This window comes from Heterodontus francisci, chromosome 28 (assembly GCF_036365525.1).
Source record: "Heterodontus francisci isolate sHetFra1 chromosome 28, sHetFra1.hap1, whole genome shotgun sequence".
NCBI classification, from domain to species: domain Eukaryota; kingdom Metazoa; phylum Chordata; class Chondrichthyes; order Heterodontiformes; family Heterodontidae; genus Heterodontus; species Heterodontus francisci.
In genome coordinates, this window is record NC_090398.1 from 2,762,581 (window position 1) to 2,787,346 (window position 24,766).

The window sequence follows — 24,766 nt, forward strand, 5'->3', positions numbered from 1 at the left end:
TGTTATTTGGTGAGATTGTGTAAGTTTGTGTGTTTGGTTTGTTGATTTACAGTGTGCGAGCTGTGTTTGTGTGAGTGTGGGGTAAGTGAGCCTGCTGCGCATTGGGAGAAAACCCGAACGGCAGTCTTTGTATTTACTTTGGAGAAGTGCAATCAATATTTATTGCAGATTAACCAGTTCACATCCCTTAACCTATCACTGCCTTTCTTTCCATGATAATGATCTGGAGTCATCTGTTATTAGTTACTGCTGCTAATATTTACTCTATTAGTGTCCCTAGGAACTCACTGCAGGTAAGTGTTGAGCAGTGAAATGCCCCTGCGAAATGGGATAGTCATTCTTTACAACATTTAAATATGGTTTACAAGGAGTTTTTGTGTTGAGGGGGAGGAAAGTTTGGCGATTATGGTGGGACATCGCACTTACTTTACCTTCTGTGTGTCGAGATGCCGCGATGAGGTCTTGGTACGGGGCAGGGGAGAGAGACAGAATGTGAGAGAATGAGACAGGGAGGGGGAGAAAAACAGAGAGAACGAGACAGAAAGCAACTTCGAGAGAGAGAGAGAGAGAGAGAGAAAGAGAGAGACAGAAAGATTGAGACACAGAAAGAGATAGAGACAGACAGAGGGTTGAAAAGATAGACTAAGAGAGACAGAAAGAAAGGGGGAGAGAGAGAGAGAGAGAGACACGCAGACTCAGAGTGAGACAGACAGGGAGAGAAAAAGAAATAGAGACCGAGAGAAAGAGACAGGAATCGAGAGGGAGAGAGAGAGACAGAGCGACAGGAATAGAGGGAGACGACCAGGGAGACACAGAAAGTGAGAGTGAGTCAGGCAGAAAGGCAGAAAGATAGAGAGGGACAGAAAGAGAGAAAAAAAGAGACAGACAGGAATAGAGAGTGCGACAGACTGAGAAAGAGGGAAACAGGGACTGACAGACAGACAAAAAGAGAGAGAGAGACAAAATTCAGAGAGACAAACAGCCGAACAGTGGGAGAGAGAAACAGAGGCAGTGAAAGACACAGGGAGAGACAGAGAGAGAAAAACAAGAGGGGGAGATTCAACCCCCTCCGGCATGTTACGCAGGAACAGGAGGAGGCCCATTCAGCCCCTTCTCCGGCCTGTTACACTGAAACAGGAGGAGGCCATTCAGCCCCTTCTCCAGCCTGTTACACTGGAACAGGAGGAGGCCATTCAGCCCCTCGAGCCTGTTCTGTCATTCAATGAGATCCTGGCTGATCTGTGATCTAACTCCATATTCCCGCCTTTGTCCCATATCCCTCAATCCCTCCGGATAACAGAAATCTATCAATCTGAGATTTAAAATGAACAATTGATCCAGCATCGATTGCCGTTTGCGGGAGAGATTTCCAAACCTCTCCCACCCTGTGTGTGTAGAAGTGTTTCTCAATTTCACTCCTGAAAGGTCTGGCTCTCGTTTTTCGACTTCGCCCCCCCTCGTCCGAGGCTCCCCGACCAGCGGAAAGATTTTCTCTCTATCCACCCCCGATCAGTTCCCCTTAATATCTTGATAACGTTGATCAGTTCAACCCTTAATCTTCTAAATTGCAGTGAATACATCCCCAGTTTGTGTAATCTCTCCACGTTATTTAACCCTTGGAGTCCTGGTATCATTCTGGTAACAGTGAGGTTTTTTAAGGAGACAATAGCCCAGTGGTTATGTCACTGCACTAATGATGCAGTGATATAGGTTCGAAACCCACCAAGGCAGGAGGAGGAATTGAAATTCAGTTAATTAAATAAATCCTGAATTAACAACTCCAGTCAGTAATGGTAACCATGAAACTACAGGACTGTCATCTCAAAGCCTCTCTGGTTCACAACTGCCCGTTAGGTAAAGAAATCTGCCATTGGTCTGGCCTACAGATGAGGCTTCAACGCCCTCTGAAATGGCCAACATAGCCACTCAGTGGCATCAAGCCACCACAGAAAAATGGATAAAGAATGAAACCTGACAGACCACCCGGCATTGACCCAGGCACCAGAAATGACAACAACAAACCCAGCCCTGTCGACCCTGCAACGTCCTCCTTACTAACAGCTGGGGGCTTGTGCCAAAGTTGGGAGAGCTGTCCCACAGACAAGTCAAGCAACAGCCTGACGTAGTCAAACTCACCGAATCATACCTGACAGACAATGTCCCAGACACTGCCGTCACCATCCCCGGGTATGTCCTGTCCCACGGACAGAGCTAAGTGATCCCACAACCAACGGATCAGATTGAAGCTCTGCAGTCCTGCCACATCCAGCCGTGGATGGTGGTGGACAATTGAACAACTAACTGGAGGAGGTGGTTCCACAAATATCCCCATCCTCAATGATGGGGGAGCCCAGCACATCAGTGCGAAAGATAAGGCTGAAGCATTTGTAACAATCTTCAGCCAGAAGTGCCAAGTTGATGATCCATCTCGGCCTCCTCCTGAAGTCCCCAGCATCACAGATGCCAGACTTCAGCCAATTCGATTCACTCTGCGTGTTATCAAGAAACGACTGAAGGCACTGGATACTGCAAAAGCTATGGGTCCTGACAATATTCCGGCAATAGTACTGAAGGCCTGTGCTCCAGAACTTGCCGCGCCCCTAGTCAAGCTGTTCCAGTACAGCTACAACACTGGCATCTACCCTGCAATATGGAAAATTGCCCAGATATGTCCTGTACACAAAAAGCAGGACAAGTCCAACCTGGCCAATTACCGCCCCGTCAGTCGACCCTCAATCATCAGTAAAGTGATGGAAGGTGTCATCAACAGTGCCATCAAGCAGCACTTGCTTAGCAATAACCTGCTCAGTGATGCTCAGTTTGGGTTCCGCCAGGGCCACTCAGCACCTGACCTCATTACAGCCTTGATTCAAACATGGACAAAAGAGCTGAACTCAAGAGGTGAGGTGAGAGTGACTGCCCTTGACATCAAGGCAGCATTTGACCGAGTATGGCATCAAGGAGCCCTAGCAAAACTGAGGTCAATGGGAATCAGGGGGAAAACTCTCCGCTGGCTGGAGTCATACCTAGCGCAAAGGAAGATGGTTGTGGTTGTTGGAGGTCAATCATCTGAGCTCCAGGACATCACTGCAGGAGTTCCTCAGGGTAGTGTCCTAGGCCCAACTATCTTCAGCTGCTTCATCAATGACCTTCCTTCAATCATAAGGTCAGAAGTGGGGATGTTCGCTGATGATTGCACAATGTTCAGCACCATTCATGACTCCTCAAATACTGAAGCAGTCCATGTAGAAATGCAGCAAGACCTGGACAATATCCAGGCTTGGGCTGATAAGTGGAAAGTAACATTTGTGCCACACAAGTGCCAGGCAATGACCATCTCCAACAAGAGAGAATCTAACCATCTCCCCTTGACATTCAATGGCATTACCATCGCTGAATCCTCCACGATCAACATCCTGGGGGTTACCATTGACCAGAAACTGAACTGGAGTAGCCATATAAAGGCCGTGGTTACAAGAGCAGGTCAGAGGCGAGGAATCCTGAGGCGAGTAACTCACCTCCTGACTCCCCAAAGCCTGTCCAGCATCTACAAGGCACAAGTCAGGAGTGTGATGGAATACTCTCCACTTGCCTGGATGGGTGCAGCTCCAACAACACTCAAGAAGCTCGACACCATCCAGGACAAAGCAGCCCGCTTGATTGGCACCCCATCCACAAACATTCACTCCCTCCACCACCGACGCACAGTGGCAGCAGTGTGTACCATCTACATGATGCACTGCAGCAACGCACCAAGGCTCCTTCGACAGCACCTTCCAAACCCGCGACCTCTACCAACTAGAAGGACAAGGGCAGTAGATGCATGGGAACACCACCACCTGCAAGTTCCCCTCCAAGTCACACACCATCCTGACTTGGAACTATATCGCCGTTCCTTCACTGTCGCTGGGTCAAAATCCTGGAACTCCCTTCCTAACATCACTGTGAGTGTACCAACCCCACATGGACTGCAGCGGTTCAAGAAGGCAGCTCACCACCACCTTCTGAAGGGCAATTTGGGACGGGCAATAAATTTTGGCCTGGCCAGTGACGCCTACATCCCATGAATGAATTTAAAAAACCACACTGTCAGGGTAATGTAGAGGGAGCTCTACACTGTATCTAACCCGTACTGTACCTGTCCTGGGAGCACTCGATGCTGACACTGGGTATAAAGTGAGGGGGACACACTGTCAGGGTAATGTAGAGGGAGCTCTACACTGTTTCTAACCCGTACTGTACCTGTCCTGGGAGCACTCGATGCTGACACTGGGTAAAAAGTGGGGGGGGGGGGACACTGTCAGGGTAATGTAGAGGGAGCTTTACTCTGTATCTAACCCGTACTGTACCTGTCCTGGGAGCACTCGATACTGACACTGGGTATAAATTTTGACAGGTTTTCACTCTAACCTTTGCTGTTGCTTCCATCTAGTTCCCAGAAGTGGTGTGCTGGCTCAAGAACTCGTCCTTTATTGAAAAGTGCCGACCATGTTTTTGCGACCTGTTCTGCTGCTGCAGGCTACATGTGTCCTGTACTTTGTGGTATAAAATAGCTTATCGGAATGTACCCTTCTCCTGGGAATAGCCCTTGATAAATGGGTGGGCAAAGCCCATGATATGGAACTGGTGTGTTTGTGTGAGTGTGTGTGCGTATGTGTGTGTGTGAGTGTGTGTGAGTGTGTGTGAGTGTGTGTGTGAGTGTGTGTTTGTGTGTGTGTGAGTGTGTGTGTGTGTGAGTGTGTGTGAGTGTGTGTTTGTGTGAGTGTGTGTGAGTGTGTGTGTGAGTGTGTGTTTGTGTGTGAGTGTGTGTGTGTGTGTGTATGTGAGTGTGTGTAGTGTCGCATAAAAGGTGTCACATAAAGATTATTGCACAAGACAGGAGCTCACGGTATTGGGGGTAATGTATTAGCATGGTTTGAGGATTGGTTAACTCACAGAAGACAGAGAGTCAGGATTAATGGGTCTTTTTCATGTTGGAAAGACGTAACTTGTGGAGTGTCACAAGGATCAGTCCTGGGGTCTCAATTATTTACTATCTATATTAATGACTTGGAGGAGGGGGAAGAATGTAATATATCCAAATTTGCTGACGATACAAAAATAGGTGGGAGGTCATCTTGTGATGAGGACATAAGGAATCTGCAAGAGGATATAGATCGGTTGAGTGAGTGGGCAAAAACTTGTCAGATGGAGTTTAATGTCGGAAAGTGTGAGGTCATGCACTTTGGTCGGAAGAATCAAAAGACAGACTATTATTTACATGGAGAGAGATTCCAAAAAAGTGCAGTACAGAGGGATCTGGGTGTTCTTGTACATGAAACACAAAAAGTTAGCATGCAGGTGCAGCAAGTAATTAGGAAGGTAAATGGAATTTTGTCCTTTATTGCTCGGGGGGTTGGAGTTTAAAAATAGGGAAGTCTTGTTACAACTGTACAGGGTGCCGGTGAGGCCACACCTGGAGTACAGGGTGTTGGTGAGGCCACACCTGGAGTACAGGGTGTTGGTGAGGCCACACCTGGAGTACAGGGTGTCAGTGAGACCACACCTGGAGTACAGGGTGTTGGTGAGGCCACACCTGGAGTACAGGGTGTCGGTGAGGCCACACCTGGAGTACAGGGTGTCGGTGAGGCCACACCTGGAGTACAGGGTGTCGGTGAGGCCACACCTGGAGTACAGGGTGTCGGTGAGGCCACACCTGGAGTACAGGGTGTCGGTGAGGCCACACCTGGAGTACAGGGTGTCGGTAAGGCCACACCTGGAGTACAGGGTGTTGGTGAGGCCACACCTGGAGTACTGTGTACAGTTTTGGTCCCCGTATTTAAGAAAGGATAGACTGGCATTGGAGGCAATTCAAAAGAGATTCACTCGGCTGATTCCTGGGATGAAGGGGTTGTCTTATCAAGAACAGCTAAATAGGTTAGGCCTTTATTCTTTCGAGTTTAACAGGATGAGGGGTGATTTTATTGAAACGTACAAGATTCTGAGGGGGCTCCACAGGGTAGTTGTTGAGAAGATGTTTCCACTAGTGGGGGAATCTCAAACTAGGGGACATAGTTACAGAATAAGGGGACATTCATTTAAAACTGAGATGTGAAGGAATTTCTTCTCTCAGAGGGTAGTGAATGTCTGGAATTCTCTACCTCAGAGAGTTGTGGAGGCTAGATCACTGAAAGTATTTAAAGAGGAGGTAAATATATTTTTGGAATATCGGGGAGTTGAGGGCTGTGAGGAGCTGGCACGAAAGAGGAGTTGAGGTCTGGGGCAGATCAGCCATGATCTTATTGAATGGTGGGGTAGGCTTGAGGGGCCGAATGGCCTACTCCTGCTCCTATTTCTTATGTTTTTATGTCTGTGTGAGTGAGTGTGTGTGTCTGCATGTGTGTTTGTCTATGAGTGGGTGTGAGTGTGTGTGTCTGTGAATGTGTGTCTGTGTGTCTGTGAGAGTGATTGTGTGTGTGTGAATGTGTGTGTGAGTGTCTGTGTGTGTCTATGTGAGTGCGTGTGTGTGTGGCTGTGTGCGTGTGTCTGAGAATGTGTGTCTCTGTGTGTAATTGTGTATGTGTGCGCGCGTGTGTGTATGTCTGTGTATATGACTGTGTGTGTGTTTCTGTGTCTGTGTATGACTGTGCCTGCGTGTGTAACTCTGTGTGTGTGTGAATGTGTGTGTGTGTGACTGTGTCTGTATGTGTGACTATGTGTGTGTTGTGTGACTGTGTGTGTGTCCGTGTGTTGTGTGACTGTGTGTGTGTGTGTGAGTGTTTTTGTGTTCGACTCTCTCTCTTTCCTCCCTCTCTCTCACTCTCTCCCCGTCTCTCCCTCTCTCCCCGTCTCTCCCTCTCTCTCCTCTCTCTTTCTCTCCTCCCCCCCCTCCTCTTTCTCCCTCTCTCTCCTTTCTCTCTCTCTCTCTCTCTCCTTTCCCCTTCCCCTCTCTACTCTAGACCCCCAAACATTTAGAGGGAGATAGAAGAGCAGATATGTAGGCAAATCTCTGAGAAGTGCAAGAACAATATGGCAGTAATAGTAGGGGATTTTAATTACCCCAGTATTAACTGGAAAGCTTTATCAACTTTGCTTCCAATTTCCACCCTTCTCTCATCTTTACATGGTCCATCTCTGACACAAAGGAGGTCTAGATTGGATCAGGCCACATAGCTGACCAAAAGGTCACGGAGCAAAGGCAAACAATATGTGAATGGTGTGTTGAAAGACAAAGCATTAGTGCAGATTAGGTGTTAATACACTGAATATTGAACAGCAGCAAGTGCAAACCTGAAAAAAAAACAGTGGGTAAGCAAACTGAACAAACTAAGATGAAATGAAATAAATGCAAAAAAAAGATTGTAAAAAATGTAAAAAAGAATGTAAAAAAAAAGGAAGAAAAAACTAACTAAAAATAAAAGTAAAATGGGGGGCTGTCATGCTCTGAAATTATTGAACTCAATGTTCAGTCCGGCAGGCTGTAGTGTGCCTAATCGGTAGATGAGATGCTGTTCCTCAAGCTTGCGTTGATGTTCACTGGAACACTGCAGCAATCCCAGGACAGAGATGTGAGCATGAGAGCAGGGGGGAGTGTTGAAATGGCAAGCAACCGGAAGCTCGGGGTCCTGCTTGCGGACTGAGCGGAGGTGTTCCACAAAGCGGTCACCCAGTCTGCGTTTGGTCTCCCCAATGTAGAGGAGACCACACTGTGAGCAGCGAATACAGTATACTACATTGAAAGAAGTACAAGTAAATCGCTGCTTCACCTGAAAGGAGTGTTTGGGGCCTGGGATAGTGAGGAGAGAGGAGGTAAATGGGCAGGTATTACACCTCCTGCAATTGCAGGGGAAGGTGCCATGGGATGGGGACGAGGTGGTGGGGATAATGGAGGAGTGGACCAGGGTGTCGCGGAGGGAACGATCCCTCCGGAATGCTGACAGGGGACGGGAGGGGAAGATGTGTTTGGTCGTGGCATCACGCTGGAGGTGGTGGAAATGGCGGAGGATGATCCCTTAGTTATGGAGGCTGATGGGGTGGAAAGTGAGGACAAGGGGAACCCTATCACGGTTCTGGGGGGGAGGGAAAGGGGTGAGGGTAGAGATGCGGGAAATGGGCCGGACACGGTTGATGGCCCTGTCAACCACAGTGGGGGGGGGAATCCTTGGCTGAGGAAAAAGGAAGACATATCAGAAGCACTGTCATGGAAGGTAGCATCATGAGAGCAGATGCGTCGGAGACGGAGAAACTGGGAGAATGGAATGGAGTCCTTACAGGAGGTAGGGTGTGAAGAAGTGTAGTCCAGGTAGCTGTGGGAGTCGGTGGGCTTATAATGAATGAGAAGACAGCCTATCCCCAGAGATGGAGACAGAGAAGTCGAGGAAGGGAAGGGAAGTGTCGGAGATGGACCATGTAAAGCTGAGAGAAGGGTGGAAATTGGAAGCAAAGTTGATGAAGTTTTCCGGGTGAATCAAGGATAGTCAGCATGGATTTGTTAAGGGAAAATCTTGTTTGACCGACTTGATCGAATTTTTTGAAGAAGTAACAAGGAAGATAGATGAGGGGAGTGCAGTTGATGTGGTCTACGTGGATTTTAGCAAGGCTTTTGACTAAGGTCCCACATGGCAGACTGGTTTAAAAAATAAAATCCCATGGGATCCAGGGAAGAGCAGCAAGGTTGGCTCAAAGTTGGCTCAGTAGCAGGAAACAAAGGGTAATTGTTGCCAAGTGTTTTTGCGACTGGAGGGCTGTTTCCACAGGGCTCAGTACTGGATCCCCTGCTTTTTATGGTATATATTAATGACTTGAATGTAAATGTAGGGGGCATGATCAAGAAGTTTGCAGAGGACACATAGATTGGCCATGTGGTTGATAGTGAGGAGGATAGCAGTCGGCTGCAGAAAGATATCGAAGGTCTGGTCAGATGGGCAGAAAAGTGGCAAATGGAATTTAACCTGGAGAAGTGTGAGGTGATGCATTTGGGGAGGTCAAACAAGGCAAAGGAATACACGATTAATGGGAAAATACTGAGAGGTGTAGAGGAAGTGAGGGACCTTGGAGTGAATGTCCACAGATCACTGAAGGTAGCAGGACAGGTTGATAAGGTGGTTAAGAAGGCAAATGGAATCCTTTCCTTTATTAGCCGAGGTATAGAATACAAGAGTAGAGAGGTTATTCTGGAACTGTGTAACTCATTGGTTAGGCCACAACTTGAGTACTGTGTGCAGTTCTGGTCACCTCATTACAGAAAGGATGTAATTGCACTAGAGAGGGTACAGAGGAGATTTACGAGGATGTTGCCAGGACTGGAAAAATGCATCTATGAGGAAAGATTGGATAGGCTGGGGTTGTTTTCCTTGGAACAGAGAAGGCTGAGGGGAGATCTGATTGAAATGTACAAAATTGTGAGAGGCCTGGATAGAGTGGATGTGAAGGGTCTATTTACCATAGCAGAGAGGTCAGTGACGAGGGGACATAGATTTAAAGTGATTGGTAGAAAAATGAGAGCAGAGATAAGGAAATTCTTTTTCACCCAGAGGGTGGTGGTGGGCTGGAACGCATTGCCTGAAAGGGTAGTTGAGGCAGAAACCCTCAACTCATTCAAATGGAGTCTGGATGTGCATCTCAAGTGCTGTAATCTGCAGAGTTACGGACCAAATGCTGGAAGGTGGGATTAGAATAGGTGGATCGTTTCTTGGTTGGCACAGACATGATGGGCCGAGTGGCCTCTTTCTGTGCCGTAAACTTTCTCTGATTCTATGTTTGTGTGTGTATGTGTGTGTGTGTGTATCTTGCAGTGTGTGTGTGTGTGTGTATCTTGCAGTGGGATGTGTGTGTGTGTGTGTATCTTGCAGTGGGATGTGTGTGTGTGTGTATCTTGCAGTGGGATGTGTGTGTGTGTGTGTATCTTGCAGTGGGATGTGTGTGTGTGTGTGTATCTTGCAGTGGGATGTGTGTGTGTGTCTGTGTATCTTGCAGTGGGATGTGTGTGTGTGTGTATCTTGCAGTGGGATGTGTGTGTGTGTCTGTCTATCTTGCAGTGGGATGTGTGTGTGTGTGTATCTTGCAGTGGGATGTGTGTGTGTGTGTGTGTATCTTGCAGTGGGATGTGTGTGTGTGTGTGTATCTTGCAGTGGGATGTGTGTGCGTATGTGTGTATCTTGCAGTGGGATGTGTGTGCGTATGTGTGTATCTTGCAGTGGGATGTGTGTGCGTATGTGTGTATCTTGCAGTGGGATGTGTATGTGTGTGTGTGTATCTTGCAGTGGGATGTGTATGTGTGTGTGTGTATCTTGCAGTGGGATGTGTATGTGTGTGTGTGTGTATCTTGCAGTGGGATGTGTGTGTGTGTGTATCGTACAGTGGGATGTGTGTGTGTGTGTGTGTATCTTGCAGTGAGGTGTATGTGTGTGTGTGTGTGTGTGTGTGTGTGTATCTTGCAGTGGGTTGTGTGTGTGTGTGTGTGTATCTTGCAGTGCCGTGTGTGTGTGTGTATCTTGCAGTGGGATCTGTGTGTGTGTGTATTGTACAGTGGGATGTGTGTGAGTGTGTGTGTGTGTACCTTGCAGTGGGATGTGTGTGTGTATTGTACAGTGGGATGTGTGTCTGTGTGTACCTTGCAGTGGGATGTGTGTGTGTGTGTGTATCTTGCACTGAGATGTGTGTGTGTGTGTATCTTGCAGTGAGATGTGTGTGTGTGTGCACCTTGCAGTGGGATGTGTGTGTGTGTGTGTATCTTGCAGTGAGATGTGTGTGTGTGTGTATCTTGCAGTGAGATGTGTGTGTGTGTGCACCTTGCAGTGGGATGTGTGTGTGTGTATGTGTATATCTTGCAGTGGGATGTGTGTGTGTGTATGTGTATATCTTGCAGTGGGATGTGTGTGTGTGTATCGTACAGTGGAATGTGTGTGTGTGTGTATCTTGCAGTGAGATGTGTGTGTGTGTGTGTATCTTGCAGTGGGATGTGTATGTGTATCTTGCAGTGGGATGTGTATGTGTGTGTGTGTATCTCTGACATCTGTCCTATATCTATCACCCCTCAACTTAAAGCTATGTCCCCTCGTGTTTGCCATCACCATCCGAGGAAAAAGACTCTCACTATCCACCCTATCTAACCCTCTGATTATCTTATATGTCTCTATTAAGTCACCTCTTCTCCTCCTTCTCTCTAACGAAAACAACCTCAAGTCCCTCAGCCTTTCCTCGTAAGACCTTCCCTCCATACCAGGCAACATCCTAATAAATCTCCTCTGCACCTTTTCCATAGCTTCCACATCCTTTCTATAATGCGGTGACCAGAACTGCACGCAATACTCCAGGTGCGGCCGCACCAGAGTTTTGTACAGCTGCAGCATGACCTCGTGGCTCCGAAACTCGATCCCCCTACTAATAAAAGCTAACACACCATATGCCTTCTTAACAGCTCTATTAACCTGGGTGGCAACTTTCAGGGATTTATGTACCTGGACACCAAGATCTCTCTGCTCATCTACACTACCAAGAATCTTCCCATTAGCCCAGTATTCTGCAATCCTGTTACTCCTTCCGAAGTGAATCACCTCACACTTTTCTGCATTAAACTCCATTTGCCATCTCTCAGCCCAGCTCTGCAGCCTATCTATGTCCTCTGTAACCTACAACATCCTTCGGCACTATCCACAACTCCACCGACCTTAGTGTCATCCGCAAATTTACTAACCCACCCTTCTACACCCTCATCCAGGTCATTTATAAAAATGACAAACAGCAGTGGCCCCAAAACAGATCCTTGCGGTACACCACTAGTAACTAAACTCCAGGATGAACATTTGCCATCAACCACCACCCTCTGTCTTCTTTCAGCTAGCCAATTTCTGATCCAAAGCTCTAAATCACCTTCAACCCCATACTTCCGTATTTTCTGCAATAGCCTACCGTGGGGAACATTATCAAATGCCTTACTGAAATCCATATACACCACATCCACTGCTTTACCCTCATCCACCTGTTTGGTCACCTTCTCGAAAAACTCAATAAGGTTTGTGAGGCACGACCTACCCTTCACAAAACCGTGCTGACTATCGCTAATGAACTTATTCTTTTCAAGATGATTATAAATCCTGTCTCTTATAACCTTTTCCAACATTTTACCCACAACCGAAGTAAGGCTCACAGGTCTATAATTACCAGGGCTGTCTCTACTCCCCTTCTTGAACAAGGGGACAACATTTGCTATCCTCCAGTCTTCCGGCACTATTCCTGTCGACAATGACGACATAAAGATCAAGGACAAAGGCTCTGCAATCTCCTCCCTGGCTTCCCAGAGAATCCTAGGATAAATCCCATCTGGCCCAGGGGACTTATCTATTTTCGCACTTTCCAAAATTGCTAACACCTCCTCCTTGTGAACCTCAATCCCATCTAGCCTAGTAGTCTGTATCTCAGCATTCTCCTCGACAACATTTTCTTTCTCCACTGTGAATACTGACGAAAAATATTCATTTAACACTTCCCCTATCTCCTCTGATTCCACACAAAACTTCCCACTACTATCCTTGATTGGCCCTAACCTATCTCTAGTCATTCTTTTATTCCTGATATACCTATAGAAAGCCTTAGGGTTTTCTTTGATCCTATCCGCCAATGACTTCTCGTGTCCTCTCCTTGCTCTTCTTATCTCTCCCTTTAGATCCTTCCTGGCTAGCTTGTAACTCTCAAGCGCCCTAACTGAGCCTTCACGTCTCATCCTAACATAAGCCTTCTTCTTCCTCTTGACAAGCTCTTCAACTTCTTTAGTAAACAACGGCTCCCTCGCTCGACAACTTCCTCCCTGCCTGACAGGTACATACTTATCAAGGACACGCAGTAGCTGCTCCTTGAATAAGCTCCACATTTCGATTGTGCCCATCCCCTGCAGTTTCCTTCCCCATCCTACGCATCCTAAATCTTGCCTAATCGCATCATAATTTCCTTTCCCCCAGCTATAGTTCTTGCCCTGCTGTATATGCCTGTCCCTGCCCATCGCTAAGGTAAACCTAACCGAATTGTGATCACTATCACCAAAGTGCTCACCAACTTCTAAATCTAACACCTGGCCGGGTTCATTACCCAGTACCAAATCCAATGTGGCATCGCCCCTGGTTGGCCTGTCTACATACTGTGTCAGAAAACCCTCCTGCACACACTGGACAAAAACAGACCCATCTAAAGTACTCGAACTATAGTATTTCCAGTCAATATTTGGAAAGTTAAAGTCCCCCATAACCACTACCCTGTTACTCTCGCTCCTGTCAAGAATCATCTTTGCTATCCTTTCCTCTACATCTCTGGAACTATTTGGAGGTCTATAGAAAACTCCCAACAGGGTGACCTCTCCTCTCCTGTTTCTAACCTCGGCCCAGACTACCTCAGTAGACGAGTCCTCAAACGTCCTTTCTGCCGCTGTAATACATGCCTTGATTAACAATGCCACACCACCCCCCTTTTACCATTTTCTCTGTTCTTAGTGAAACATCTAAATCCCGGAACCCGCAGCGAGATGTGTGTGTGTGTGTACCTTGCAGTGGGATGTGTGTGTGTGTGTGTGTATCGTACAGTGGGATGTGTGTGTGTGTGTACCATGCAGTGGGATGTTTGTGTATGTGTGTATCTTGCAGTGAGATGTGTGTGTGTGTGTCTGTGTGTATCGTACAGTGGGATGTGTGTGTGTGTGTGTATCTTGCAGTGAGATGTGTGTGTGTGTGTATCGTACAGTGGGATGTGTGTGTGTGTATACTTGCAGTGGGATGTGTGTGTGTGTGTATCTTGCAGTGGGATGTGTGTGTGTGTGTGCTTGTGTATCTTGCAGTGGGATGTGTGTGTGTGTGTGTGTGTGTATCTTGCAGTGGGATGTGTGTCTGTGTGTGTGTGTGTATCTTGCAGTGGGATGTGTGTGTGTGTGTGTGTATCGTACAGTGGGATGTGTGTGTGTGTGTACCTTGCAGTGGGATGTTTGTGTGTGTGTGTATCTTGCAGTGAGATGTGTGTGTGTCTGTGTGTATCGTACACTGGGATGAGTGTGTGTGTGTATCTTGCAGTGACATGTGTGTGTGTGTGTATCGTACAGTGGGATGTGTGTGTGTGTATACTTGCAGTGGGATGTGTGTGTGTGTGTATCTTGCAGTGAGATGTGTGTGTGTCTGTGTGTATCGTACAGTGGGATGTGTGTGTGTGTATACCTTGCAGTGGGATGTGTGTGTGTGTGTGTATCTTGCAGTGGGATGTGTGTGTGTGTGTGCGTGTGTATCTTGCAGTGGGATGTGTGTGTGTGTGTGTGTGTGTATCTTGCAGTGGGATGTGTGTCTGTGTGTGTGTGTGTATCTTGCAGTGGGATGTGTGTGTGTGTGAGTGTGTGTGTATCTTGCAGTGGGATGTGTGTGTGTGCGTGTGTATCTTGCAGTGGGATGTGTGTGTGTGTGTGTGTGTATCTTGCAGTGGGATGTGTGTGTGTGTGAGTGTGTGTATCTTGCAGTGGGATGTGTGTCTGTGTGTGTGTGTGTATCTTGCAGTGGGATGTGTGTGTGTGTGAGTGTGTGTGTATCTTGCAGTGGGATGTGTGTGTGTGCGTGTGTATCTTGCAGTGGGATGTGTGTCTGTGTGTGTGTGTGTATCTTGCAGTGGGATGTGTGTGTGTGTGTGTTTATCTTGCAGTGGGATGTGTGTGTATCTTGCAGTGGGATGTGTGTGTGTGCGTGTGTATCTTGCAGTGGGATGTGTGTGTGTGTGTGTGTGTATCTTGCAGTGGGATGTGTGTGTGTGTGAGTGTGTGTGTATCTTGCAGTGGGATGTGTGTGAGTGTGTGTGTATCTTGCAGTGGGATGTGTGTGTGTGTATCTTGCAGTGGGGTGCGTGTGTGTGTGTATCGTACAGTGGGATGTGTGTGTGTGTACCTTGCAGTGGGATGTGTGTGTGTGTGTGTGTGTGTACCTTGCAGTGGGATGTCTGTGTGTGTGTATCGTACAGTGGGATGTGTGTGAGTGTGTACCTTGCAGTGGGATGTCTGTGTGTGTGTATCGTACAGAGGGATGTGTGTGTGTGTGTGTACCTTGCAGTGGGATGTCTGTGTGTGTGTTTCGTACAGTGGGATTTGTGTGTGTTCATCTTGCAGTGAGATGTGTGTGTGTGTATCGTGCAGTGGGATGTGTGTGTGTGTGTGTATCCTGCAGTGCGATGTGTGTGTGTCTGTCTATCGTACAGTGGGATGTGTGTGTGTGTGTGTACCTTGCAGTGGGATGTGTGTGTGTTTGTGTGTGTTTATCTTGCAGTGGGATGTGTGTGTGTGTATTTTGCAGTGGGATGTGTGTGTGTGTGTGTGTGTGTGTGTGTGTATCTTGCAGTGGGATGTTTTTCTGTGTGCGTGTGTGTGTGTGTGTGTGTGTGTATCTTGCAGTGGGATGTGTGTGTGTGTATCTTGCTATGGGATGGGTGTGTGTGTGTGTGTATCTTGCAGTGGGATGTGTGTGTGTGTCTGTCTATCTTGCAGTAGGATGTGTGTGTGTGTGTGTATCCTGCAGTGGGATGTGTGTGTGTGTACCTTGCAGTGGGATGTGTGTGTGTGTGTGTATCTTGCAATGGGATGTGTGTGTGTGTGTATCTTGCAGTGGGATGTGTGTGTGTTTATCTTGCAATGGGATGTGTGTGTGTGTTAATCTTGCAATGGGATGTGTATGCGTGTGTGTATCTTGCAATGGGATGTGTGTGTGTGTGTGTGTATCTTGCAATGGGATGTGTGTGTGTGTTTATCTTGCAATGGGATGTGTATGTGTGTGTGTGTATCTTGCAATGGGATGTGTGTGTGTGTGTATCTTGCAATGGGATGTGCATGTGTGTGTGTTTATCTTGCAATGGGATGTGTGTGTGTGTTTATTTTGCAATGGGATGTGTGTGTGTGTTTATCTTGCAATGGGCTGTGTATGTGTGTGTGTGTATCTTGCAATGGGATGTGTATGTGTGTGTGTGTATCTTGCAATGGGATGTGTGTGTGTGTTTATCTTGCAATGGGATGTGTGTGTGTGTGTTTATCTTGCAATGGGATGTGTATGTGTGTGTGTGTATCTTGCAATGGGATGTGTGTGTGTGTTTATCTTGCAGTGGGATGTGTGTGTGTGTTTATCTTGCAATGGGATGTGTGTGTGTGTTTATCTTGCAGTGAGATGTGTGTGTGTGTTTATCTTGCAGAGGGATGTGTATGTGTGTGTGTTTATCTTGCAATGGGATGTGTGTGTGTGTGTTTATCTTTCAATGGGATGTGTGTGTGTGTTTATCTTGCAATGGGATGTGTGTGTGTGTGTGTTTATAGTGCAATGGGATGTGTGTGTGTGTTTATCTTGCAGAGGGATGTGTGTGTGTGTTTATCTTGCAATGGGATGTGTGTGTGTGTTTATCTTGCAGAGGGATGTGTATGTGTGTGTGCTTATCTTGCAATGGGAAGTGTGTGCGTGTGTGTTTATAGTGCAATGGGATGTGTGTGTGTGTTTATCTTGCAGAGGGATGTGTGTGTGTGTTTATCTTGCAGTGGGATGTGTGTGTGTGTTTATCTTGCAATGGGATGTGTGTGTGTGTTTATCTTGCAATGGGATGTGTGTGTGTGTGTTTATCTTGCAATGGGAAGTGTGTGTGTGTGTGTTTATAGTGCAATGGGATGTGTGTGTGTGTTTATCTTGCAGAGGGATGTGTGTGTGTGTTTATCTTGCAGTGGGATGTGTGTGTGTGTTTATCTTGCAATGGGATGTGTGTGTGTGTTTATCTTGCAATGGGATGTGTGTGTGTGTGTGTTTATCTTGCAATGGGATGTGTGTGTGTGTGTATCTTGCAATGGGATGTGTGTGTGTGTTTATCTTGCAGTGGGATGTGTGTGTGTGTGTGTGTATCTTGCAATGGGATGTGTGTGTGTGTTTATCTTGCAATGGGATGTGTGTGTGTGTTTATCTTGCAATGGGATGTGTGTGTGTGTGTTTATCTTGCAGAGGGATGTGTATGTGTGTGTGTTTATCTTGCAGTGGGATGTGTGTGTGTGTTTATCTTGCAATGGGATGTGTGTGTGTGTGTTTATCTTGCAGAGGGATGTGTGTGTGTGTGTATCTTGCAATGGGATGTGTGTGTGTGTTTATCTTGCAATGGGATGTGTGTGTGTGTTTATCTTGCAATGGGATGTGTGTGAGTGTGTTTATCTTGCAATGGGATGTGTGTGTGTGTTTATCTTGCAGTGGGATGTGTGTGTGTGTTTATCTTGCAATGTGAAGTGCGTGTGTGTTTATCTTGCGGAGGGATGTGTGTGTGTGTGTATCTTGCAATGGGATGTGTGTGTGTGTTTATCTTGCAATGGGATGTGTGTGTGTGTTTATCTTGCAATGGCATGTGTGTGTGTGTGCTTATCTTGCAATGGGATGTGTGTGTGTGAGTTTATCTTGCAGAGGGATGTGTGTGTGTGTTTATCTTGCAGAGGGATGTGTGTGTGTGTTTATCTTGCAATGGGATGTGTGTGTGTGTTTATCTTGCAGAGGGATGTGTATGTGTGTGTGTTTATAGTGCAATGGGATGTGTGTGTGTGTGTTTATCTTGCAATGGGATGTGTCTCTGTGTGTTTATCTTGCAGAGGGATGTGGATGTGTGTGTGTTTATCTTGCAGAGGGATGTGTGTGTGTGTGTATCTTGCAATGGGATGTGTGTGTGTGTGTTTATCTTTCAATGGGATGTGTGTGTGTGTTTATCTTGCAATGGAATGTGTGTGTGTGTGCTTATCTTGCAATGGGAAGTGTGTGTGTGTGTGTTTATAGTGCAATGGGATGTGTGTGTGTGTTTATCTTGCAGTGGGATGTGTGTGTGTGTTTATCTTGCAATGGGATGTGTGTGTGTGTGTGTTTATCTTGCAATGGGATGTGTGTGTGTTTATCTTGCAGTGGGATGTGTGTGTGTGTTTATCTTGCAATGGGATGTGTGTGTGTGTGTGTTTATCTTGCAATGGGATGTGTGTGTGTGTGTTTATCTTGCAATGGGATATGTGTGTGTGTGTATCTTGCAGAGGGATGTGCGTGTGTGTGTGTTTATCTTGCAATGGGATGTGTGTGTGTGTGTTTATCTTGCAGTGGGATGTGTGTGTGTGTATCTTGCAGAGGGATGTGTGTGTGTGTGTGTTTATCTTGCAGTGGGATGTGTGTGTGTGTGCTTATCTTGCAATGGGATGTGTGTGTGTGTGTATCTTGCAGAGGGATGTGTGTGTGTGTGTGTGTTTATCTTGCAATGGGAAGTGTGTGTTTGTGTGTTTATCTTGCAATGGAATGTGTGTGTGTTTATCTTGCAGTGGGATGTGTGTGTGTGTGTGTATCTTGCAATGGGATGTGTGTGTGTGTTTATCCTGCAATGGGATGTGTGTGTGTGTGTGTTTATCTTGCAATGGGATGTGTGTGTGTGTTTATCTTGCAGAGGGATGTGTGTGTGTGTGTTTATCTTGCAATGGGATGTGTGTGTGTGTACCTTGCAGAGGGATGTGTGTGTGTGTGTGTGTTTATCTTGCAGTGGGATGTCTGTGTGTGTGTTTATCTTGCAATGGGACGTGTGTGTGTGTGTTTTTCTTGCAGAGGGATGTGTGTGTGTGTGTTTATCTTGCAATGGGATGTGTGTGTGTGTTTATCTTGCAGTGGGATGTGTGTCTGTGTGTATCTTGCAATGGGATGTCTGTGTGTGTTTATCTTGCAGTCAGATGTGTGTGTGTGTTTATTTTGCAGAGGGATGTGTATGTGTGTGTGTTTATCTTGCAGTGGGATGTGTGTGTGTGTGTTTATCTTGCAATGGGATGTGTGTGTGTGTGTTTATCTTGCAGAGGAATGTGTGTGTGTGTGTGTTTATCTTGCAATGGGATGTGTGTGTGTGTTTATCTAGCAATGGGATGTGTGTGTGTGTGTTTATCTTGCAGAGGGATGTGTGTGTGTGTGTATCTTGCAATGGGATGTGTGTGTGTGTGTTTATCTTGCAGAGGGATGTGTGTGTGTGTGTATCTTGCAATGGGATGTGTGTGTGTGTTTATCTTGCAATGGGATGTGTGTGTGTGTGTTTATCTTGCAGAGGGATGTGTGTGTGTGTGTATCTTGCAATGGGATGTGTGTGTGTGTTTATCTTGCAATGGGATGTGTGTGTGTTTATCTTGCAATGGGATGTGTGTGAGTGTGTTTATCTTGCAATGGGATGTGTGTGTGTGTTTATCTTGCAGTGGGATGTGTGTGTGAGTTTATCTTGCAATGTGAAGTGCGTGTGTGTTTATCTTGCGGAGGGATGTGTGTGTGTGTGTATCTTGCAATGGGATGTGTGTGTGTGTTCATCTTGCAATGGGATGTGTGTGTGTGTTTATCTTGCAATGGCATGTGTGTGTGTGTGCTTATCTTGCAATGGGATGTGTGTGTGTGAGTTTATCTTGCAGAGGGATGTGTGTGTGTGTTTATCTTGCAGAGGGATGTGTGTGTGTGTTTATCTTGCAATGGGATGTGTGTGTGTGTTTATCTTGCAGAGGGATGTGTATGTGTGTGTGTTTATAGTGCAATGGGATGTGTGTGTGTGTGTGTTTATCTTGCAATGGGATGTGTCTGTGTGTGTTTATCTTGCAGAGGGATGTGGATGTGTGTGTGTTTATCTTGCAGAGGGATGTGTGTGTGTGTGTATCTTGCAATGGGATGTGTGTGTGTGTTTTTATCTTTCAATGGGATGTGTGTGTGTGTTTATCTTGCAATGGAATGTGTGTGTGTGTGTGCTTATCTTGCAATGGGAAGTGTGTGTGTGTGTGTTTATAGTGCAATGGGATGTGTGTGTGTGTTTATCTTGCAGTGGGATGTGTGTGTGTGTTTATCTTGCAATGGGATGTGTCTCTGTGTGTTTATCTTGCAGAGGGATGTGGATGTGTGTGTGTTTATCTTGCAGAGGGATGTGTGTGTGTGTGTATCTTGCAATGGGATGTGTGTGTGTGTGTTTATCTTTCAATGGGATGTGTGTGTGTGTTTATCTTGCAATGGAATGTGTGTGTGTGTGTGCTTATCTTGCAATGGGAAGTGTGTGTGTGTGTGTTTATAGTGCAATGGGATGTGTGTGTGTGTTTATCTTGCAGTGGGATGTGTGTGTGTGTTTATCTTGCAATGGGATGTGTGTGTGTGTGTGTTTATCTTGCAATGGGATGTGTGTGTGTTTATCTTGCAGTGGGATGTGTGTGTGTGTTTATCTTGCAATGGGATGTGTGTGTGTGTGTGTTTATCTTGCAATGGGATGTGTGTGTGTGTGTTTATCTTGCAATGGGATATGTGTGTGTGTGTATCTTGCAGAGCGATGTGCGTGTGTGTGTGTTTATCTTGCAGTGGGATGTGTGTGTGTGTGTTTATCTTGCAGTGGGATGTGTGTGTGTGTATCTTGCAGAGGGATGTGTGTGTGTGTGTGTTTATCTTGCAGTGGGATGTGTGTGTGTGTGTTTATCTTGCAATGGGATGTGTGTGTGTGTGTATCTTGCAGAGGGATGTGTGTGTGTGTGTGTTTATCTTGCAATGGGAAGTGTGTGTTTGTGTGTTTATCTTGCAATGGAATGTGTGTGTGTGTTTATCTTGCAGTGGGATGTGTGTGTGTGTGTGTGTATCTTGCAATGGGATGTGTGTGTGTGTTTATCCTGCAATGGGATGTGTGTGTGTGTGTGTTTATCTTGCAATGGGATGTGTGTGTGTGTTTATCTTGCAGAGGGATGTGTGTGTGTGTGTTTATCTTGCAATGGGATGTGTGTGTGTGTACCTTGCAGAGGGATGTGTGTGTGTGTGTGTGTTTATCTTGCAGTGGGATGTCTGTGTGTGTGTTTATCTTGCAATGGGACGTGTGTGTGTGTGTTTTTCTTGCAGAGGGATGTGTGTGTGTGTGTTTATCTTGCAATGGGATGTGTGTGTGTGTTTATCTTGCAGTGGGATGTGTGTCTGTGTGTATCTTGCAATGGGATGTCTGTGTGTGTTTATCTTGCAGTCAGATGTGTGTGTGTGTTTATTTTGCAGAGGGATGTGTATGTGTGTGTGTTTATCTTGCAGTGGGATGTGTGTGTGTGTGTTTATCTTGCAATGGGATGTGTGTGTGTGTGTTTATCTTGCAGAGGAATGTGTGTGTGTGTGTTTATCTTGCAATGTGATGTGTGTGTGTGTTTATCTAGCAATGGGATGTGTGTGTGTGTGTTTATCTTGCAGAGGGATGTGTGTGTGTGTGTATCTTGCAATGGGATGTGTGTGTGTGTGTTTATCTTGCAGAGGGATGTGTGTGTGTGTATCTTGCAATGGGATGTGTGTGTGTGTTTATCTTGCAGTGGGATGTGTGTGTGTGTGTGTATCTTGCAATGGGATGTGTGTGTGTGTTTATCTTGCAATGGGATGTGTGTGTGTGTTTATCTTGCAATGGGATGTGTGTGTGTGTGTTTATCTTGCAGAGGGATGTGTATGTGTGTGTGTTTATCTTGCAGTGGGATGTGTGTGTGTGTTTATCTTGCAATGGGATGTGTGTGTGTGTGTGTTTATCTTGCAATGGGATGTGTGTGTGTGTGTTTATCTTGCAGAGGGATGTGTGTGTGTGTGTATCTTGCAATGGGATGTGTGTGTGTGTTTATCTTGCAATGGGATGTGTGTGTGTTTATCTTGCAATGGGATGTGTGTGAGTGTGTTTATCTTGCAATGGGATGTGTGTGTGTGTTTATCTTGCAGTGGGATGTGTGTGTGTGTTTATCTTGCAATGTGAAGTGCGTGTGTGTTTATCTTGCGGAGGGATGTGTGTGTGTGTGTATCTTGCAATGGGCTGTGTGTGTGTGTTCATCTTGCAATGGGATGTGTGTGTGTGTTTATCTTGCAATGGCATGTGTGTGTGTGTGCTTATCTTGCAATGGGATGTGTGTGTGTGAGTTTATCTTGCAGAGGGATGTGTGTGTGTGTTTATCTTGCAGAGGGATGTGTGTGTGTGTTTATCTTGCAATGGGATGTGTGTGTGTGTTTATCTTGCAGAGGGATGTGTATGTGTGTGTGTTTATAGTGCAATGGGATGTGTGTGTGTGTGTGTTTATCTTGCAATGGGATGTGTCTGTGTGTGTTTATCTTGCAGAGGGATGTGGATGTGTGTGTGTTTATCTTGCAGAGGGATGTGTGTGTGTGTGTATCTTGCAATGGGATGTGTGTGTGTGTTTTTATCTTTCAATGGGATGTGTGTGTGTGTTTATCTTGCAATGGAATGTGTGTGTGTGTGTGCTTATCTTGCAATGGGAAGTGTGTGTGTGTGTGTTTATAGTGCAATGGGATGTGTGTGTGTGTTTATCTTGCAGTGGGATGTGTGTGTGTGTTTATCTTGCAATGGGATGTGTGTGTGTGTGTGTGTGTTTATCTTGCAATGGGATGTGTGTGTGTTTATCTTGCAGTGGGATGTGTGTGTGTGTTTATCTTGCAATGGGATGTGTGTGTGTGTGTCTTTATCTTGCAATGGGATGTGTGTGTGTGTGTTTATCTTGCAATGGGATATGTGTGTGTGTGTATCTTGCAGAGGGATGTGCGTGTGTGTGTTTATCTTGCAGAGGGATGTGTATGTGTGTGTGTTTATCTTGCAGTGGGATGTGTGTGTGTGTTTATCTTGCAATGGGATGTGTGTGTGTGTGTTTATCTTGCAGAGGGATGTGTATGTGTGTGTGTGTTTATCTTGCAGAGGGATGTGTGTGTGTGTGTGTTTATTTTGCAATGGGATGTGTGTGTGTGTTTATCTTGCAATGGGATGTGTGTGTGTGTTTATCTTGCAATGGGATGTGTGTGTGTGTTTATCTTGCAGTGAGATGTGTGTGTGTGTTTAACTTGCAGAGGGATGTGTATGTGTGTGTGTTTATCTTGCAGTGGGATGTGTGTGTGTGTGTGTTTATCTTGCAATGGGATGTGTCTGTGTGTGTTTATCTTGCAATGGGATGTGTGTGTGTGTGTTTATCTTTCAATGGGATGTGTGTGTGTGTTTATCTTGCAATGGGATGTGTGTGTGTGTGTGTGTTTATAGTGCAATGGGATGTGTGTGTGTGTTTATCTTGCAGAGGGATGTGTGTGTGTGTTTATCTTGCAATGGGATGTGTGTGTGTGTTTATCTTGCAGAGGGATGTGTATGTGTGTGTGCTTATCTTGCAATGGGAAGTGTGTGTGTGTGTGTTTATAGTGCAATGGGATGTGTGTGTGTGTTTATCTTGCAGAGGGATGTGTGTGTGTGTTTATCTTGCAGTGGGATGTGTGTGTGTGTTTATCTTGCAATGGGATGTGTGTGTGTGTTTATCTTGCAATGGGCTGTGTGTGTGTGTGTGTTTATCTTGCAATGGGATGTGTGTGTGTGTGTATCTTGCAATGGGATGTGTGTGTGTGTTTATCTTGCAGTGGGATGTGTGTGTGTGTGTGTATCTTGCAATGGGATGTGTGTGTGTGTTTATCTTGCAATGGGATGTGTGTGTGTGTGTTTATCTTGCAGAGGGATGTGCATGTGTGTGTGTTTATCTTGCAGTGGGATGTGTGTGTGTGTTTATCTTGCAATGGGATGTGTGTGTGTGTGTTTATCTTGCAGAGGGATGTGTGTGTGTGTGTATCCTGCAATGGGATGTGTGTGTGTGTTTATCTTGCAATGGGATGTGTGTGTGTGTTTATCTTGCAATGGGATGTGTGTGAGTGTGTTTATCTTGCAATGGGATGTGTGTGTGTGTTTATCTTGCAGTGGGATGTGTGTGTGTGTTTATCTTGCAATGTGAAGTGCGTGTGTGTTTATCTTGCGGAGGGATGTGTGTGTGTGTATCTTGCAATGGGATGTGTGTGTGTGTTTATCTTGCAATGGGATGTGTGTGTGTGTGCTTATCTTGCAATGGGATGTGTGTGTGTGAGTTTATCTTGCAGAGGGATGTGTGTGTGTGTTTATCTTGCAATGGGATGTGTGTGTGTGTTTATCTTGCAGAGGGATGTGTGTGTGTGTGTGTTTATAGTGCAATGGGATGTGTGTGTGTGTGTGTGTTTATCTTGCAATGGGATGTGTCTGTGTGTGTTTATCTTGCAGAGGGATGTGGATGTGTGTGTGTTTATCTTGCAGAGGGATGTGTGTGTGTATCTTGCAATGGGATGTGTGTGTGTGTGTTTATCTTTCAATGGGATGTGTGTGTGTGTTTATCTTGCAATGGAATGTGTGTGTGTGTGTGCTTATCTTGCAATGGGAAGTGTGTGTGTGTGTGTTTATAGTGCAATGGGATGTGTGTGTGTGTTTATCTTGCAGTGGGATGTGTGTGTGTGTTTATCTTGCAATGGGATGTGTGTGTGTGTGTGTGTGTTTATCTTGCAATGGGATGTGTGTGTGTTTATCTTGCAGTGGGATGTGTGTGTGTGTTTATCTTGCAATGGGATGTGTGTGTGTGTGTGTTTATCTTGCAATGGGATGTGTGTGTGTTTATCTTGCAGTGGGATGTGTGTGTCTGTTTATCTTGCAATGGGATGTGTGTGTGTGTGTGTTTATCTTGCAATGGGATGTGTGTGTGTGTGTTTATCTTGCAATGGGATATGTGTGTGTGTGTATCTTGCAGAGGGATGTGCGTGTGTGTGTTTATCTTGCAGAGGGATGTGTATGTGTGTGTGTTTATCTTGCAGTGGGATGTGTGTGTGTGTTTATCTTGCAATGGGATGTGTGTGTGTGTGTTTATCTTGCAGAGGGATGTGTATGTGTGTGTGTGTTTATCTTGCAGAGGGATGTGTGTGTGTGTGTGTGTTTATTTTGCAATGGGATGTGTGTGTGT

General features: G+C 45.9%; 1 protein-coding gene across 1 annotated transcript in view; it reads left to right on the forward strand.

Moving 5' to 3' along the window:
• Positions 1–213: 213 nt before the first annotated feature.
• Positions 214–24,766, forward strand: part of LOC137385193 (plasma protease C1 inhibitor-like) — a 46,736-nt gene continuing 22,183 nt past the window's right edge. The window contains exons 1-2 of the mRNA XM_068060180.1: positions 214–293; positions 4,433–4,542. Coding sequence (XP_067916281.1) covers positions 4,489–4,542 — 54 coding nt within the window. The 5' untranslated portion in view covers positions 214–293; positions 4,433–4,488. The remainder of the gene's footprint in view (positions 294–4,432; positions 4,543–24,766) is intronic.